This window comes from Balaenoptera ricei, chromosome 1 (assembly GCF_028023285.1).
Source record: "Balaenoptera ricei isolate mBalRic1 chromosome 1, mBalRic1.hap2, whole genome shotgun sequence".
In the NCBI taxonomy this organism is placed as follows: domain Eukaryota; kingdom Metazoa; phylum Chordata; class Mammalia; order Artiodactyla; family Balaenopteridae; genus Balaenoptera; species Balaenoptera ricei.
Window position 1 is genome coordinate 159,330,045 of NC_082639.1, and position 14,933 is coordinate 159,344,977.

At 37.6% G+C, this 14,933-nt stretch overlaps 1 protein-coding gene across 3 annotated transcripts in view; it reads left to right on the top strand.

Annotated features, from left to right (window-relative positions):
- MDM4 (MDM4 regulator of p53) overlaps positions 1 to 14,933 on the top strand; it is a 41,928-nt gene that overhangs the window by 12,448 nt on the left and 14,547 nt on the right. Inside the window, exons 2-7 of one of the 3 annotated variants that reach the window (XR_009505901.1) lie at positions 3,803 to 3,911; positions 5,606 to 5,680; positions 7,869 to 8,002; positions 9,030 to 9,085; positions 12,729 to 12,767; positions 13,446 to 13,545. Coding sequence is in view for 1 of the 3 variants with exons in the window: in XM_059940035.1 (XP_059796018.1) it covers positions 3,834 to 3,911; positions 5,606 to 5,680; positions 7,869 to 8,002; positions 9,030 to 9,085; positions 12,700 to 12,767; positions 13,446 to 13,545 (511 nt within the window). In the remaining 2 variants the exon portion in view is untranslated. Of the gene's footprint in view, positions 1 to 3,802; positions 3,912 to 5,605; positions 5,681 to 7,868; positions 8,003 to 9,029; positions 9,086 to 12,699; positions 12,768 to 13,445; positions 13,546 to 14,933 lie in introns of all 3 variants that reach the window. The other 2 variants (XM_059940035.1, XR_009505902.1) reach the window with 2 other exon arrangements.

Below are 14,933 nucleotides of genomic sequence, written 5' to 3' on the forward strand. Positions count from 1 at the left end.
TGGGGGCCGTTTTTGGAAACTGTCCAAACTATTATTAATATTTGTATCCATCATGTTGTTCTACTATGTACATAATTGACAGTTTAGGCAGTGGGGATATATTAATGAACAAATAAATAGAAATCCCTTCCCACTTACAGCTTATGTTTTACATGATAAAAATTAAAATGTATATAGTGTGTTGGTTGGTAACAAGGACAGTGAAGAAAAGAAGAATAAAGCAGGGAAGGAGATAGGGAATACTGGGGGTTGGGAGTTGCAGTTTTTAAAATGTGTGGTCACGTTTAAAATGTGGGGCCTCGGGCTTCCCTGGTGGCGCAGTGGTTGAGAGTCTGCCTGCCGATGCAGGGGACACGGGTTCGAGCCCTGGTCTGGGAGGATCCCACGTGCTGTGGAGCGACTGGGCCCGTGAGCCACAGCTGCTGAGCCTGCGCGTCTGGAGCCTGTGCCCCGCAACGAGAGGCCACGACAGTGAAAGGCCCGCACACCGCGATGAAGAGTGGCCCCCACTTGCCGCAGCTAGAGGAAGTCCACGCACAGAAGCGAAGACCCAACACAGCCAAAAATAAATAAATAAATTAAAAAAAAAAACCAACAACATCTGCAAAGATCGACATTGGTATTATAATGTAGATTAATACCTCAAAAAAAAAAATGTGTGGCCTCATTGATAAAATGACATTTTGAGCAAAGACAAAAGGAGGAGGTTAGGAGCCAGAGGGGCAAGGGTGGAAGCAAGAAAACCTTTAGGAGCTAAGGCAGTTCAGAGATGGGCAGTTTGGTTAGTGTAGTAATAACGGAGGTAGTGAGAAATGGTTTGATTTTGGATATGCATTGAAGATAGAGCTTCAGAATTTATTCATAGACTGGGTGTGAAGTGTGAGGAAAAAAAAGGAATCGAGGATAGCTTCAAGGTCATTGACCTGAGCAACTGGAAGGATGGAGCTGCCATTTAATGAGATGGGGGAGACTATAGCACTAGGAGGTTTAGGGAGTTGAGGTGTTTTTTGTTTTTGTTTTAGTTTAATTTTTTAATTTTATTTAATTTTTTTTATACAGCAGGTTCTTATTAGTCATCAGTTTAATACACATCCGTGTATACATGTCAATCCCAATCGCCCAATTCATCACATCACCACCCCCACACACCCCCCGCCGCTTTCCCCCCTTGATGTCCATATGTTTGTTCTCAAGATGAGGTGTTTTTTTTTTTTTTTTTTTTTTTAATAAGGTTTTAAATGCCAGTTAAAAGCTAGCTGCTTTAAAGTGACAAGTTATGGGACTTCCCTCGTGGCACAGTGGTTAAGAATCTGCCTGCTAGTGCAGGGGACACAGGTTCGAGCCCTGGTCCAGAAAGATCCCCCATGCCACGGAGCAACTAAGCCCGTGCGCCACAACTACTGAGCCTGTGTGCCACAACTACTGAAGCCCAAGCACCTAGAGCCTGTGCTCCAACACAAGAGAAGCCACTGCAATGAGAAACCCACGCACCGCAACGAAGAGTAGCCCCCGCTCACCGCAACTAGAGAAAGCCCACAAGTAGCAATGAAGACCCAGTGCAGCCAAAAAATAAACAAACAAATAAATAAATTTACAAAAAAACCCTACAAGTTATGCTTGTATCCTGTTTGACTTCCCATTTTGGAGCAAGGGAAGCTGATAGAAGTGTTGCAGGAAAGAGAGTGGGGCATGAGAGGATGGTCATGTCCCAGGTCTCAGGCAAGTCCGAGTATGGGTTCTTGGCTTCGCGCAAGAAAGAATTCAAGAGCAAGCCGTAGTAAAATGAAAGATGATTTATTCAGGGAGAAACACACTCCGTAGACAGAGTGTGGGCCATCTCGGAAGGTGAGAGAGGCACCAGGGTATGGGGTTGTCAGTTTTTATAGTGGTGGGTAATATCATAGGCTAATGAGTGGGAGGAGTATTCCAGCTATTTTGGGGAAGGGGTGGGGATTTCCAGGAATTGGGCCACCACCTACTTTTTGACCTTTATGGTCGGCCTTGGAACTGTCATGGTGCCTGTGGGTGTGTCATTTAGCTTGCTGATGTGTTACAATGAGTGTATACTGAGGCTCAAGGTCTAGTGGAAGTCGACTTGTCCTCCATCTTGGATCTAGTTGGTTCTAACCAGTTTATGTCAGGTTCTTAGGCTATGTCATTCTTTCAAAGGTTGTGTTGCAAGAAGGGGGACCCCTTCCAGGGCCCGAGAGTGGGCTCTTGTCTAACACTCAGAAATGAATTGTCTGAGGAGACACATGTGCTGACAAAGCAAGAGACTTCATTGGGAAGGGACGCCTGGGCAGAGTAGGAGGGTAAGGGAACCCAGGAGGACTGCTCTGCCACAAGTGGCTTTCAGCCTTGGGTTTTATGGTGATGGGATTAGTTTCCGGGTTGGCCAATCATTTTGACTCAGGGTCCTTTCTGGTGGCGCGCAACCGCTCAGCCAAGATGGATTCCAGCGAGGAGGATTCTAGGAGGTTAGTAGGACATGCGGACTGGCGTCTCCTCTCTCCTTTTGACCTTTCCCATATTATTCCGGTTGGTGGTGGCTTGGTAGTTCCTTACCAAGGATCTCCTGTCCTAAAATAACTCATGCAAATTGTTAACTGCTTTGCTTGGCCAGGGTGGGCGGTTTCAGTCAGTGTTTTACCTAACAGTTGTGCCCTGCCCCCTTCCTGTCTCAGAAGGAGGGTTGAATTTATACTTTGTTGTCGTTAATAAGTCTTCTCAGAAGACTGAGGAATCTTGTTAGCTGTAAACCAGACTCTATTGATTTTTAAAAAAATTTTTTTTTTTTTTTACAATGTGGACCAGTTTTTTTTTTTTAAGTCTATATTGAATTTGTTACAATATTGCTTCTGTTTTATGTTTTGGATTTTTGACAGGGAGGCATGTGGGATCTTAGCTCCCCGACCAGGGATCGAACCCACACCCTCCTCATTGGAAGGCGAAGTCTTAACCACTGGACCGCCAGAGAAGTCCCCAGACTCTTGATTTTTTTATTTATAAATTTCACTGACTTTTGTCACCTTTTTACTAGAAAAAGTTCTGAAGGTAAAGTCAAGTTTATTTAAAAATTTATTTTCCTTCTCTATAGCTTTTTTTTTTTTAAGGACAAAAGGTAAAAAGTGAAAAACTTTAATTAAACCTTACTCCTTATTTCAATTCATGCTATATCTTTCCTTTGATGATGTATGTCCACCTTGGTTTAACCCATTTTATAGGTATTTAGGTATTTACTTTTTGGGCTTGGCACATTTTAAAAGCTGCTTTAACTGATACTGAATATTTTGACTCTCACTTTCCTGTGGTCTCTTGCCAAGACATGTTGCAACATATTGCAGAGGTTTTCCTTGGTGCTCTTGGAGTCTTTAATCTATTACTTAATCTTGGTAATTCCCCCAGCCCTGCATCTGTCTCCTAGGGGGTGCTCTTGAGCACTGTCCAAGAGAGGAGGAGATAGCAGAGAACTGGGGAGGTAATGATTGCAAATTTCACTTTCAGCTAAAACAGTTTACTCATTATCATCAGTGTAGAGGTTGGAGCATGCCTGAACCTGTTTCTTTTGCAGGCTTCACTTGAGGGAAGTGTAGATGGTTCTTACTCTTAGAGAAGCTCTTCAGTTTTTTGCAGGATCTGAACTAGAAAGTGATCAGAAGGGTAACAAGAACCTCAGCATGGGTATATTGCACTTGTGTAGGGTGCTGTGATATATGTGTTTCTTTTACTTTTGCTGGTTGATTTTTTTGTAAATCCTAAAGAGAATTTTCTACTTTAGATTTTACAATTTTTTTCCTTTTAGATTTATCAGCAGACTTCACTTCACTGCCAAAATGACAACATTTTCCACCTCTGCCCATTGTTCAACATCTGACAGTGCTTGCAGGATCTCTCCAGAACAAACCAATCAGGTAACTTATTTTTAGGCATTCCTATTTTTCTTTAAGTTTTTAAAAATTAAATTGGGTCATGTAACTGACTTCACTGACTGTAGGATTTTATTCAGAGCAGAAAAGATTCCTTTTTTAAATGTCATATTAGGGAAACTAGTAAACAGTATCAGTGCTCATAAATTTGAATTGATCATTGATTAAATAAATATTTGGAGGTTACAGATTGCTCAAAATGGCACATTTTAAACACCTATCCTGTTTTAGGGTATGGGTGGCTAGTGGAGGATTTGGGGCCAAGTTATATATTTGTCTTCCTTCTCACTTCATTGTATATAGTTTGTTTTCTTTAAAAATCAAGTTTAAATTGTAAATATAGTAAGTGTATTTTTATAAAAAATTCAGTCTTTATCATGTATTTATAAAGTATTTATCTGTAGAGACTCCTTTGACCATCTCCTCCCTTCTTCTGCCTAAGTCCCTTCCCCCTGAGATAACACTATTATCAATTTGGTGTGTCTTGTTCCAGATCTTTTCCTCTAACATAAAATACATAATTTTGTGGTTTCATAAACATTGCACCATATATATATTATGTACCTTAATTTATGATAAAGGTGGAATTTGATTTGATGGGGGAAAATGTGGCTTATGTAATAAATGGTTTTGACTTAATTGGCCATCCCTGAAAGGAAGCAAATGAAGACCTCAAACCTTGTACAAAAAACAAATTCCAGAGAGATAAAGATTTAAATGTAAAAAGTGAAATGATAAAAAATATTAGAAGAAAATTTAGGAAGTATTTTGAAACTTTAGAATAAGAGAGACCTTCAATAAGACAAAACCAAGGAGGGACTTCCCTGCTGGTGCAGTGGCTAAGGCTCCGTGCTCCCAGTGCAGGGGGCCCAGGTTTGATCCCTGGTCAGGGAACTAGATCCCACACGCATGCCGCAACTAAGAGTTCGCATGCCACAACTAAGTAGCCCGCCTGCCACAACCAGCGCAACCAAATAAATAAATATTAAAAAAAAAGAGACAAAACCAAGGAGGCTGTAAGAGGATGAGAGAGACAAATTTGATCATATAAAATGAAAAAAATTAAATTCTGTGACTAAAGACAAACTCTATAATCAGAGTCAAGAGATGGCAAACAAAGTCACTATTCCTTGTATGTATATACCACATCTTGTTTATCCATTCATCTGTCAATGGTATTTAGGTTGTTTCCATCTTTTGGCTATTATGAATAATGCTGCTATGAACAGTGGTGTACAAATATTTGTTTGAGTCCCTGCTTTCAGTTCTTTTGGATATATACCTAGGAGTGGAACTGCTGGGTCACATGGTAATTCTATGCTTAACTCTTTGAGTAACTGCCAAACCGTTTTTCACAGTAGCTGCACCATTTTACATTCCCCCTAGCAGTGCACAAGGGTTCCAGTTTCTTTACATCCTCGGCAACACTGGTTATTTTTTTTCTTTTCTTTTTTCCTGTTATTATAGCCATCCTAGTGGGTGTGAATGTGCTGTCTTTTGAAAATGTGATTTTTCAGGAAGTTAACAAGTAATAGACTGATCTTCTGTAGTTATTAGATGCTAAGTATGAACCAGGGTTTGTTAAAAAAAAAAGTTTAAGGAGATTTAGTTTTCCCTTGGGGTTCAGAAACCAGTTTAATTGAAATGTAAATAGCAAATACATTTTATGTTTATATCAGGTACGACCAAAACTGCCACTTCTGAAGATTTTGCAGGCAGCAGGTGCACAAGGTGAAATGTTCACTGTTAAAGAGGTAAGCCATCAAAGAAAATTCTCAGCTTAAAGAAAAGCTGAAAAGTATAATAGAATCCTATGAATGTATAGTTCTGAAATCAGGCCTAAGAAAGAAGTTCTATTCCTGTGGTACTGGAGAGGCAACTTTTGTTCTATTTTAAAGACCATCGAGGGACTTCCCTGGCGGTCCAGTAGTTAGGACTCCTTGCTTCCACTACAGGGGGCACAGGTTCCATTCCTGGTTGGGGAACTAAGATCCAGCAAGCCGCATGGTGTGGCCAAAAAAAAATTAAAAAAAAAAAAAAAAAAGACATTGTCTATGATTTACAAGATACGCTGTGAGGCAGGAATTAAATGCAGTAGTTTTTCATTATAAATCTGTCAGATACTCTTTTGAGCACTGTGAGTTATTTTAAACATGCATTTAAATAACTTAGTTTCTAAAGTTTTTTTTTAAACACAGAAACAAATTGAATTCTTTAAGTGGAAAAGACTCAGTATTAAAATGTTAATCTCTTTGAACTGCTTGGATTTAGTAGGGCGAAGATCGAACCCTTCTTAAACAGAGGAAACAAAATTGTCAAGCTTTTTTTTGACTTTTCATAAAAGCTGTTAGCAATGCTATGCTCCTGAGTCATTCTACCTCTCAAGGAAACAAATCTGGAGGCATTTCAGATTTTCTAGAATACTCATATTTCTTTTATCATTTTAAATTAAGTTTGTCATTTTGGACTTTGTATCTAAAATTCTGGTAAGACTTTTTTCTAAACTGTTATTAAAGTGTGGATTTTTATATCAATAAAGTTTTTATAATGCATTATACTATCTCCTTCAGTAACATGGCAGAGTTTGCCTGAGTTAAGACAGTTAATTACATATGTTTTATGGGGGAAATGTTGGACGGAGTCAGTTTACACAGTAAGCTCTTTATTATGAATCTTGACACTACTTGGTGCATAAAGAGGAATTCCCTAGTTTTTTATTTTTAAATATTGGTTATCAGTATGTGCATTGAGGCAGTATGGTATAATGAGAATAGTAGTATATACAAATTCAGAGTAGTGTTTTTGAAGATCTTATTTTGTATACTTGTAGTGGATTTATTTTTTTCTGGAAGTTGGACAGACATAAATATAAAAACTTCCAGGACATCCCCGGTGGTCCAGTGGTTAAGACTCCACGCTCTCAATGCAGGGGGCACAGGTTCGATCCCAGTTGAGGAACTAAGATCCCTCATGCCGCATGGCATGGCCAAAAACAAACAAACAAACAAACAAACCTTCCTCCTTTTTCTTATAGTAGATGTTCTTTCTCATCTTATTTTTCTCTAGATATTTGATTAGATATGAGAGCGCCGTTAATATTGGGACATGTTGCCTGGGATGGGTGGGAGCCTAAGAGCATCATTGTTTCAATATAATGGAAACAGTATTGGGAAAATTTTTGTGCAAATATCTAATAATTCTTGGGAAGCAGGGCCTAAAGATAAAGATAGCTGCTTTGGTCCGTTTGTGATCTGTGATAAAATTACTACTATCATTAAGTGAACTTAACTATTAAGCAATTAAAAAAAAAATCTATCACCTGGAGGAAAATCTATCACATTAGGAAAATTGGATAACTTAAAAATTTTGAATCAAGAACTTGTGTGTGTTCCCTTCCATTTTGTGAACTCTGTGAAAAAGGTCAGGTAGACTAAATTTTTATTTGATAAACACTTAAATTCTGTTTTATGCACTTATAGTGCTCATGGCTTATCACCATTGTACTTCATTTGCCAAAAAGACTTAAGTGAACATACATCAAAGCCTATAGTAGTTATGTGCCCCTGGACTTGGAAAATATTTTTATGATCCAGGCAAATTTAAAGTTTATTACTTCTAGTAATAGAACAGACCCCTTTACTTGGACTGGTGAGAACATTAAGGGGATACTAAGTAAATTCACCACTTTTTCTCATTATCAGACTGGTACATTTTTATTCTAAAAAGTAAGGATCTGATAGTGTCCAAAATGATAATAAGCAGATGAACCGAGTAATTGGGGGCAACTGTCCTTTTGTAGGACCCCTTACACAAGCACTGACAGTCATGTTCATTATATGTTACCTCTTTCTCTAGCAAACTAACTTACCTTATCTCCTCATTTAATTTGTGTTTTGGGCAGCAGCTGGACAGATCTCTTCATAGTATGTTATTCCCATGTAGGTCATGCACTATCTAGGCCAGTATATAATGGTGAAGCAGCTTTATGATCAGCAGGAGCAGCATATGGTATATTGTGGTGGAGATCTTTTGGGAGAGCTGCTAGGTCGTCAGAGCTTCTCTGTGAAAGATCCAAGGTAAAAAGAGTGAGGGTTTGTTTATCTTTTTGGGGTGCTTATACCTAACCACTTAATCTCCATAGGTTATTAATGGTTATTTAATCTTTTAGTCCACAAAATATTTGTTGGGCCTACATATATCAGGTGATTGTGCGGCACTGAGAACATAGTAGTGAGCAGCACAGTATCTAATTTTATGGAGCTTAAAGAGTAGAGTGAGACAGTAGACACTCTTCCCCATCTTAATCGAATTATCACATCAATACAGGGTAAAATTATATTATGATAAGTGTTACATAAAAGAAGTACATGAGGCTGTGTTGGAGGATGGGATTTTCGGTCTTAGGGGTGGAAGAAAGGTTCCTTGAGGAAGTGATATTTGAGTTGAGAGCTGAAGGATAATTAATCAGTTAGAGGGAGCTGGTTGAAGGAGAGCTGGCAGATTGAACATCATGTGTAAAGGCCTAGGTAGGAGGGAGATTGATGTGGCGAGATTAGAATTTTGTGAAACTGTTGTTATAGAGAGAGGAAGAGTGAGCTGATGAGAGAAATGTAGAATTGCTGGGCAGTTTGAGGTTAACGATGGGCTTCATAAGAATCATATTAGAGCTATTTTGACCTGTTGCATGGCATTCTCCAGCTGCACAGGGTGTATGGTTATTAACTTACACAGTCAAAAGCTAATTAGTAGTTAAGAAGTCATTGTTCTCTTTCTCTCTATAGTTTTGTGATGACTGTTTCATCTAAGACTCCCACCTCCATTCCCCAATAAAATGTAAAACTTAATTCTTAGAAGGAAGTAGTCTTGAAGGAAATCTCCCCACTTGGGTTACTGTTAGCTTATGAAATAAAACGTAAATTAGTTTTTTTAAATGGGGGCAGAGTAACACAAGGGCTTGGGTATTAACATGTTGATACTTAAATAATTTAATAAAATCTATTCTGGGGAAAAAATTCTGCCTCTTCATATGTTACAGAGAATGTTGGGAGATGCCATGTTAATGGAAAACCATGGGATTAATTTTTAATTTTATCTCTTTGACAGCCCTCTCTATGATATGCTAAGAAAGAATCTTGTCACTTTAGCTACTGCTACTACAGGTATGTCTCATTATATTTCTTCAGTCTTTATCACAATTTTGAGTTCAAGGGGGTAAATCATGGGAAAACAAGGAGGATCAAGATGGAAATTGAATGCTGTCTTGGCATGATTGGGAGGGATACCTGTCACACAGAATGTTACTACTGTGTTATTTGACTTTTCATTGTGAAAATTTTCAAATATAGTGAAAATAGAGATTAGTATAATTAATGCCCACCTCTTAGATGTAGTAATTGTTGATGTTTTGCCATATTTGCTTCATCTACACAGGCTTTTAAAAAATCTCTAACAGATAAGGACTTTTTTCCTTCAAACATAACTACAGTGCCATTATTACACCCCCCAAAATTAATAATAATAAACAAAATAAACAGTAACTCTATAATACTATCCAATAGCCAGTTCATGCATGGTTAACCCATTATTTCAGAAATGTCTTTTTACATTTGGCTTATTCAAATCAGAATCCAAACAAAGTCCACACTTTGCATTTGGCTGATATGTCTGTTAAGTATTTTTAATCTATAAAACTTAACCCTCCTTTTGTTATGTTATTTATTTGTTGAAGAAATAGATCATTTGTCTTGTAGAATTGCCCACATTCTAGTTTGCAGATTGTATCCTTGTGATGTTGTTTAACATGTTTCTCTATCTCTTCTATTTTTGGTAAACAAATAGTGCTTGGATAGATTCAAGGTTAAATGTTTTGTTGAGAAAGTTTCATAGGTGGTGCTTTATACATGGGTTGCATCACATCAGAGCCCTGTAAGGTCTACCTGTCCCTCTTTCAGTGATGTTAAGATTCTGTGGGCTTATGTGGTGTCACCCTGATCCATCTTATAAAGATCCCCCCAAGAACTTTTCACCTAAATGTTTTAGCTTTCTGTTATTTGAATGCCAATTTGTCTAACCTTTTGCTTGATTTTATATCTTTTAAATACTGCCCTTTGAGTTTAGTTTATTAGTTATGTGCAGGAAACTGGCTGCTTTGGGGTCTGAAGTATGGTATGTTAGAGATAAGTGAATAAACTGGATACAACTAAAATGTAACCCTCTCACTCATTTCCAAATAGTGAAACTTTCTTCTTTCTCCATTCCTACATGAAGCCATTTTGTGAGTTTCAAATTAGATTTTAGGTAACGTTGTCCTTTGAAGAAAGCCCAAGTTTGTAATCCCTTTAGATAGGCTATTTTTCAATAGTTTACTGAAACAAATAGTTTGAAAAAAATCCATTCCTAATAAAGATTTACTCTTTAAAGTGAGAGCAAAGAGATTTTGCTCTCATATTGAAATGTGAGTTTGAACTTACAGTGAATTTTGAAGCCTCTTGGTTTCACTGAGCCATTTGCCCACTTCACCCAGCTGTAAATTTCTGTTTGACAGAGAAGGCCTTGCAAATGATACAGCTTTTTTTTGAAATTCAGTCACTTGTGAAATAGTATGGTTTTCCTGGGAGAGTCACTACAGACTTGAAATACACAGATAATTTTATATTTGCTTATCTATTCTTTCACTAAAATTTGCTTTCTGATTGATATGTTCTCTGAATATCTAGAGTGGGTATAATTTTCACTTTTTCTCTCATTTTCTTTCTTGCACTTCCTCAGCAGAATTTAACATGCCATATATTAAAGTGAACATTTCTGTAGCAAACATTTCAATTTATCCTCATAACAACCCTGTGAGGAAGGTCTGGAGATGAAGAAACTGAGGTCTTTTTTTCTTTTTTTTTTAATAGAATGAGTAACTTGTCCAAGATGAGATGCCACTGATAAGGGATAGAGCAGATATTTGTGACTGTCCAGTCCTTGCTCTTTCCTTTGTGCCACACACTGATGTCTCTTTAACCCTTGCTTGAAACAGAATTTGCCCCAATTAATTTTAACACATTTAAAAAATCTGAACATTAAATCTTTGAAACATTTTCTTTGTTCTTTAATTTATCACTTTGAAATAATTTCACTTACAAAAAATGTTATGAAGGTATTAAAAAGAGTTGCATATACTCTTTACCCAGATTGCCCAAATGGTAACATCTTACATAACCGTAGTGTAGTGATCAAAACCGGGAAATTGTCCCAAAGTAAGTTTGATTGGTTGTCTGTTCTGGAGTTGAACTTGCATTAGTGCTTATGGTTGGCCGTCTCTGCTGATCTTCATAAATTGGGTTGCATGTGTTTTATTTGAAAGAACAGATGAGAAAAGCACCTTCCATATCAACTATCTTATACCTTTGCAAATGAGATAAACCTTTTATTTTGACGATTGAAGAAATGAAGGTGGTTCTTTATAAATCATTTCTCCAAATTTCCACATGTATTTTAATAAAATGAAATATATATGACAAATTTTGTATCTATTTTAAAATTTCCTTGTACGTTATAGTTTTCTCCGATAATTTCTTTTTGCTTCAAATAGCTTTAACCTAAGGTAGTATATAGAGCTAGAAATGACAGTAATCAAATTACTTTATTAAAGAAATGCTTCACTGCATTGTATATTAATTGATCTTGAAAGATTGCTGTGGTCAGAAAATGCTGGCTCTTGAAAGAAACTCTCAGTATCTCCATTTTAGCTATAAAAATGCTTCTAGAAATAATGCTCTTTATAATTACAGTTTTGAAAGTGTTTGCTTTGTGCCAAACAGCTCAATTGTCAGACCAGTTGTAGGATCTGTATTCTTTCTCTGGCAGTCTTTATTGGATGAGGATGGCATTTTCCATAAGTGTCTTATTTCTGGACCTGATAGTAGCTGATGAACCCAATCCATGATAGACTTACTTGGGTGCATATAGTTACAAATAGCCTCATATAATGAGTGATCCAGGTTATTAAATTTTCTGCATCTTTTTTTTCCTGTAGCTAAGTTTTCATCTTCTTTTTGCTTGAAAAATTTTCAAGGCCTTGAAATACACTTTTCTCTATCTAAGAAATTCTCTCAGGTTATTCTTTCCTTTGCTTCTTTTTATTGGTCTTGAGAAAAACTTTATCTACTTCTTCTTCCTTCCTAGGAAATGTTTATAGAAACTGGGAAAAATAAGACTGGTTGATTAAAAAAACTAATCTATATTCAGGTGATGGGAATTTAAACTGTGAAATCATCATTGACACTTAGAATGCATGAGGATGCTATTGTGTCATAAAGCAAGTGGGAAAGATCCCAGATTTTTAGATTTCATAATACTGTATAGCTTTAACACTTGAAAATAAAAATTAAATTAAAAAGCCGAATTTTTTTTCTTATTGTTAACTAGTTAGGCAAATTTGGAAATACACCTATAGGAATAGATGATAAAATACTCTCCATTATTCCGTGCTTGGAATCACTTTCTGTATTGAATTTGAAAGCGTGCTATGGAACAACATTTTTTAGTCATTTTTGATTTTTCTTCAGATTGTATTTTGGTAATATATTTTGAATATAGCCTCTCTTGATCTATGTCATTTTTATTAGTTTTCATTTTTCCTTTCCTTTTGGATGAAAGACTTGGCCAGTCAGAATCATCTTTAGGGACCAAACCTGGCTCCAGGGTTGTTTGCTGAGGTCCTTTTGGTGTGGAAAGAATGGTTATTACCAGGGAAGGTTTTCCTTTTGTTTTACTTGCTATCCAGATGCTGCTCAGACTCTCGCTCTCGCACAGGATCACAGTATGGATATTCCAAGTCAAGACCAACTGAAGGTAAAATCACCACATGGTGACTTCTTTTGTTGTACAGAGTGGCCCCTTCTCTGTACCTATGATCTTGGACTCCCAAGACCTTTCCCTGAATGCGGTAAGAATTTAACAAGAAAGGTTCTTGGGAGTTCACAGACTAGGGACAGAGTGAACCTTCTCTGTTCTGCCCATAACAGAGTTCCAGTCTCTGAATCTTTCCTTGGGATGTAGCACTTCTGATCTTCAGTTCTTCCAGTTGCATTTTCTTAGGGTTTGTGTGTGCCTGTGTGTGTGATGGTGTAGGTATGTAGGTGTCTGAGGAAATTGCTTTATTAAATTTTAACAGACTTGTTGCAATTAAGTTCAGGTCAGGCCATCTCTTAAAGCTTCCCCAAACCTGGGAAAACTTTATGTATACGTTTTTTTTTTTTCTGAATTATGCCTAATTTTGTGTATGCTAGAGGCTTTATATTGATGCCTGTTTTTAACAGTAGATTTTGGCCTTTTGTGCAGATTTTTTTCCCCACAGTGGGTTGAGGAGAGGTTGCCTTTATTTGATGACTGTTGTGAACTCCAGAGTTTTCCTTTCTTGTGCGTAACCCATTGTGTCGCACACTAACTGGTGAGCCAGAATGGAACTGCTACATCCCCTGGTCACAGTCATTTCTACTGCACTGAGAGACACCTTTCCCTTCTTTTCAGCAAAGTGTAGAGGAAAGTTCCAATTCCAGGAAAAGAACTGAAGAGGGCAATATTCCCACACTGCCTACCTCACAGCGTAAATGCAGAAATTCTAGAGAAGGTAAGTTTTGGATTAAGGCTATGTAGACCTTTCTTTTTTTCTCTCTGTTTCTCTCTCTCTCTCTCTTTTTTTGGTGGTGACTTTTATTTTTTATTAATGTTTATTTATTTATTTATTGGCTGCATTGGGTCTTAGTTGCAGCACACGGGATCTTTCATTGCGGCGTGTGGGCTCTTTGTTGCGGTGCGCAGGCTTCTCTCTAGTTGTGGTGCACAGGCTTATTAGTTGCGGCACGCGAGCTCTCTAGTTGTGGTGCACGAGCTCCAGAGTGCGCAGGTTCAGTAGTTGTGGCACGCAGGCTCCAGAGCGCGTGGGCTTTGTAGTTGTGGCACGTGGGCTCAGCAGTTGCGGCGCACAGGCTTAGTTGCCCCGTGGCATTTGGGATCTTAGTTCCCCCACCAGGGGTCGAACTGGCATCCCCTGCGTTGCAAGGCAGATTCTTAACCACTGGACCACCAGGGAAGTCCCAGTGGTGACTTTTAGAAATGACATCTATCCATATTAAGCACTAGCAGTAATTAAGACGGTTACAGAGAACTCAAAAAATAATAATGCTGTCTCTTTGTATGTGAAGTAGTGGGGGCATATGTCATACTTATTTTTCATTCTTTTCCGAAAACCTTTTTTTTTTTTTACCCTAGTCACCACTGTTAACTTTGAAGAAGGTGGTAGTTCTTTTTTAGCAACATGCGTTGACTGGATGGAGCAAGACCCTTCCTTTAGCTAGCATGCTAACAGAAGATAGCCACACATTTATCAGTTTGCTACCTGGTAACTCAGCTGCCTTGGCCTTTTAAATCTTGGCATCCCTATTATACATTTGATCTGGTTAGAATTTTTATTTTTATTTGTCTGCTTGAGGCAAAGGCTAATTTTCATAGATTTTTTGAAGTTTGCAAAGATGGTAAAATATACTTAATATCTCACAGCCAAGAATGAGACATAAGAAGCCTAGTACCTCCTTTGCCCTTGGATGGTAGTCATTAGATCTTTGCCATTCATATTAGATATAGTATGGTCAGGTTAAGTGAGTTGATCAACATTTTGGAAGTTTTCCCCAAACCCTACTTTATAAAGCATTTCCTAAAAATTTTCCTGCAAAGGTAATGTAAAATCATAAATTCCTCAAAGATATTTTATGGCATGATGGTTTTAGTATAGGTATCTGACTCACACTTGCAAAATTGGCGGGTTAGACCTCTAGTAACATCCCAGAAAATTATGCTGCTGAAATTATTTTAAATGATTAAATTAAAATTTAATCTGTTTATCATGCTCGATTGTCTTCTTCAATTTGCATTTGAATATAAACTGAATTTTGGGCTATCTAGTTATGTTGGAGCTTATTCCAGTCTGTATGGTATTAAATGTGTAATTTTGTTTCTTTA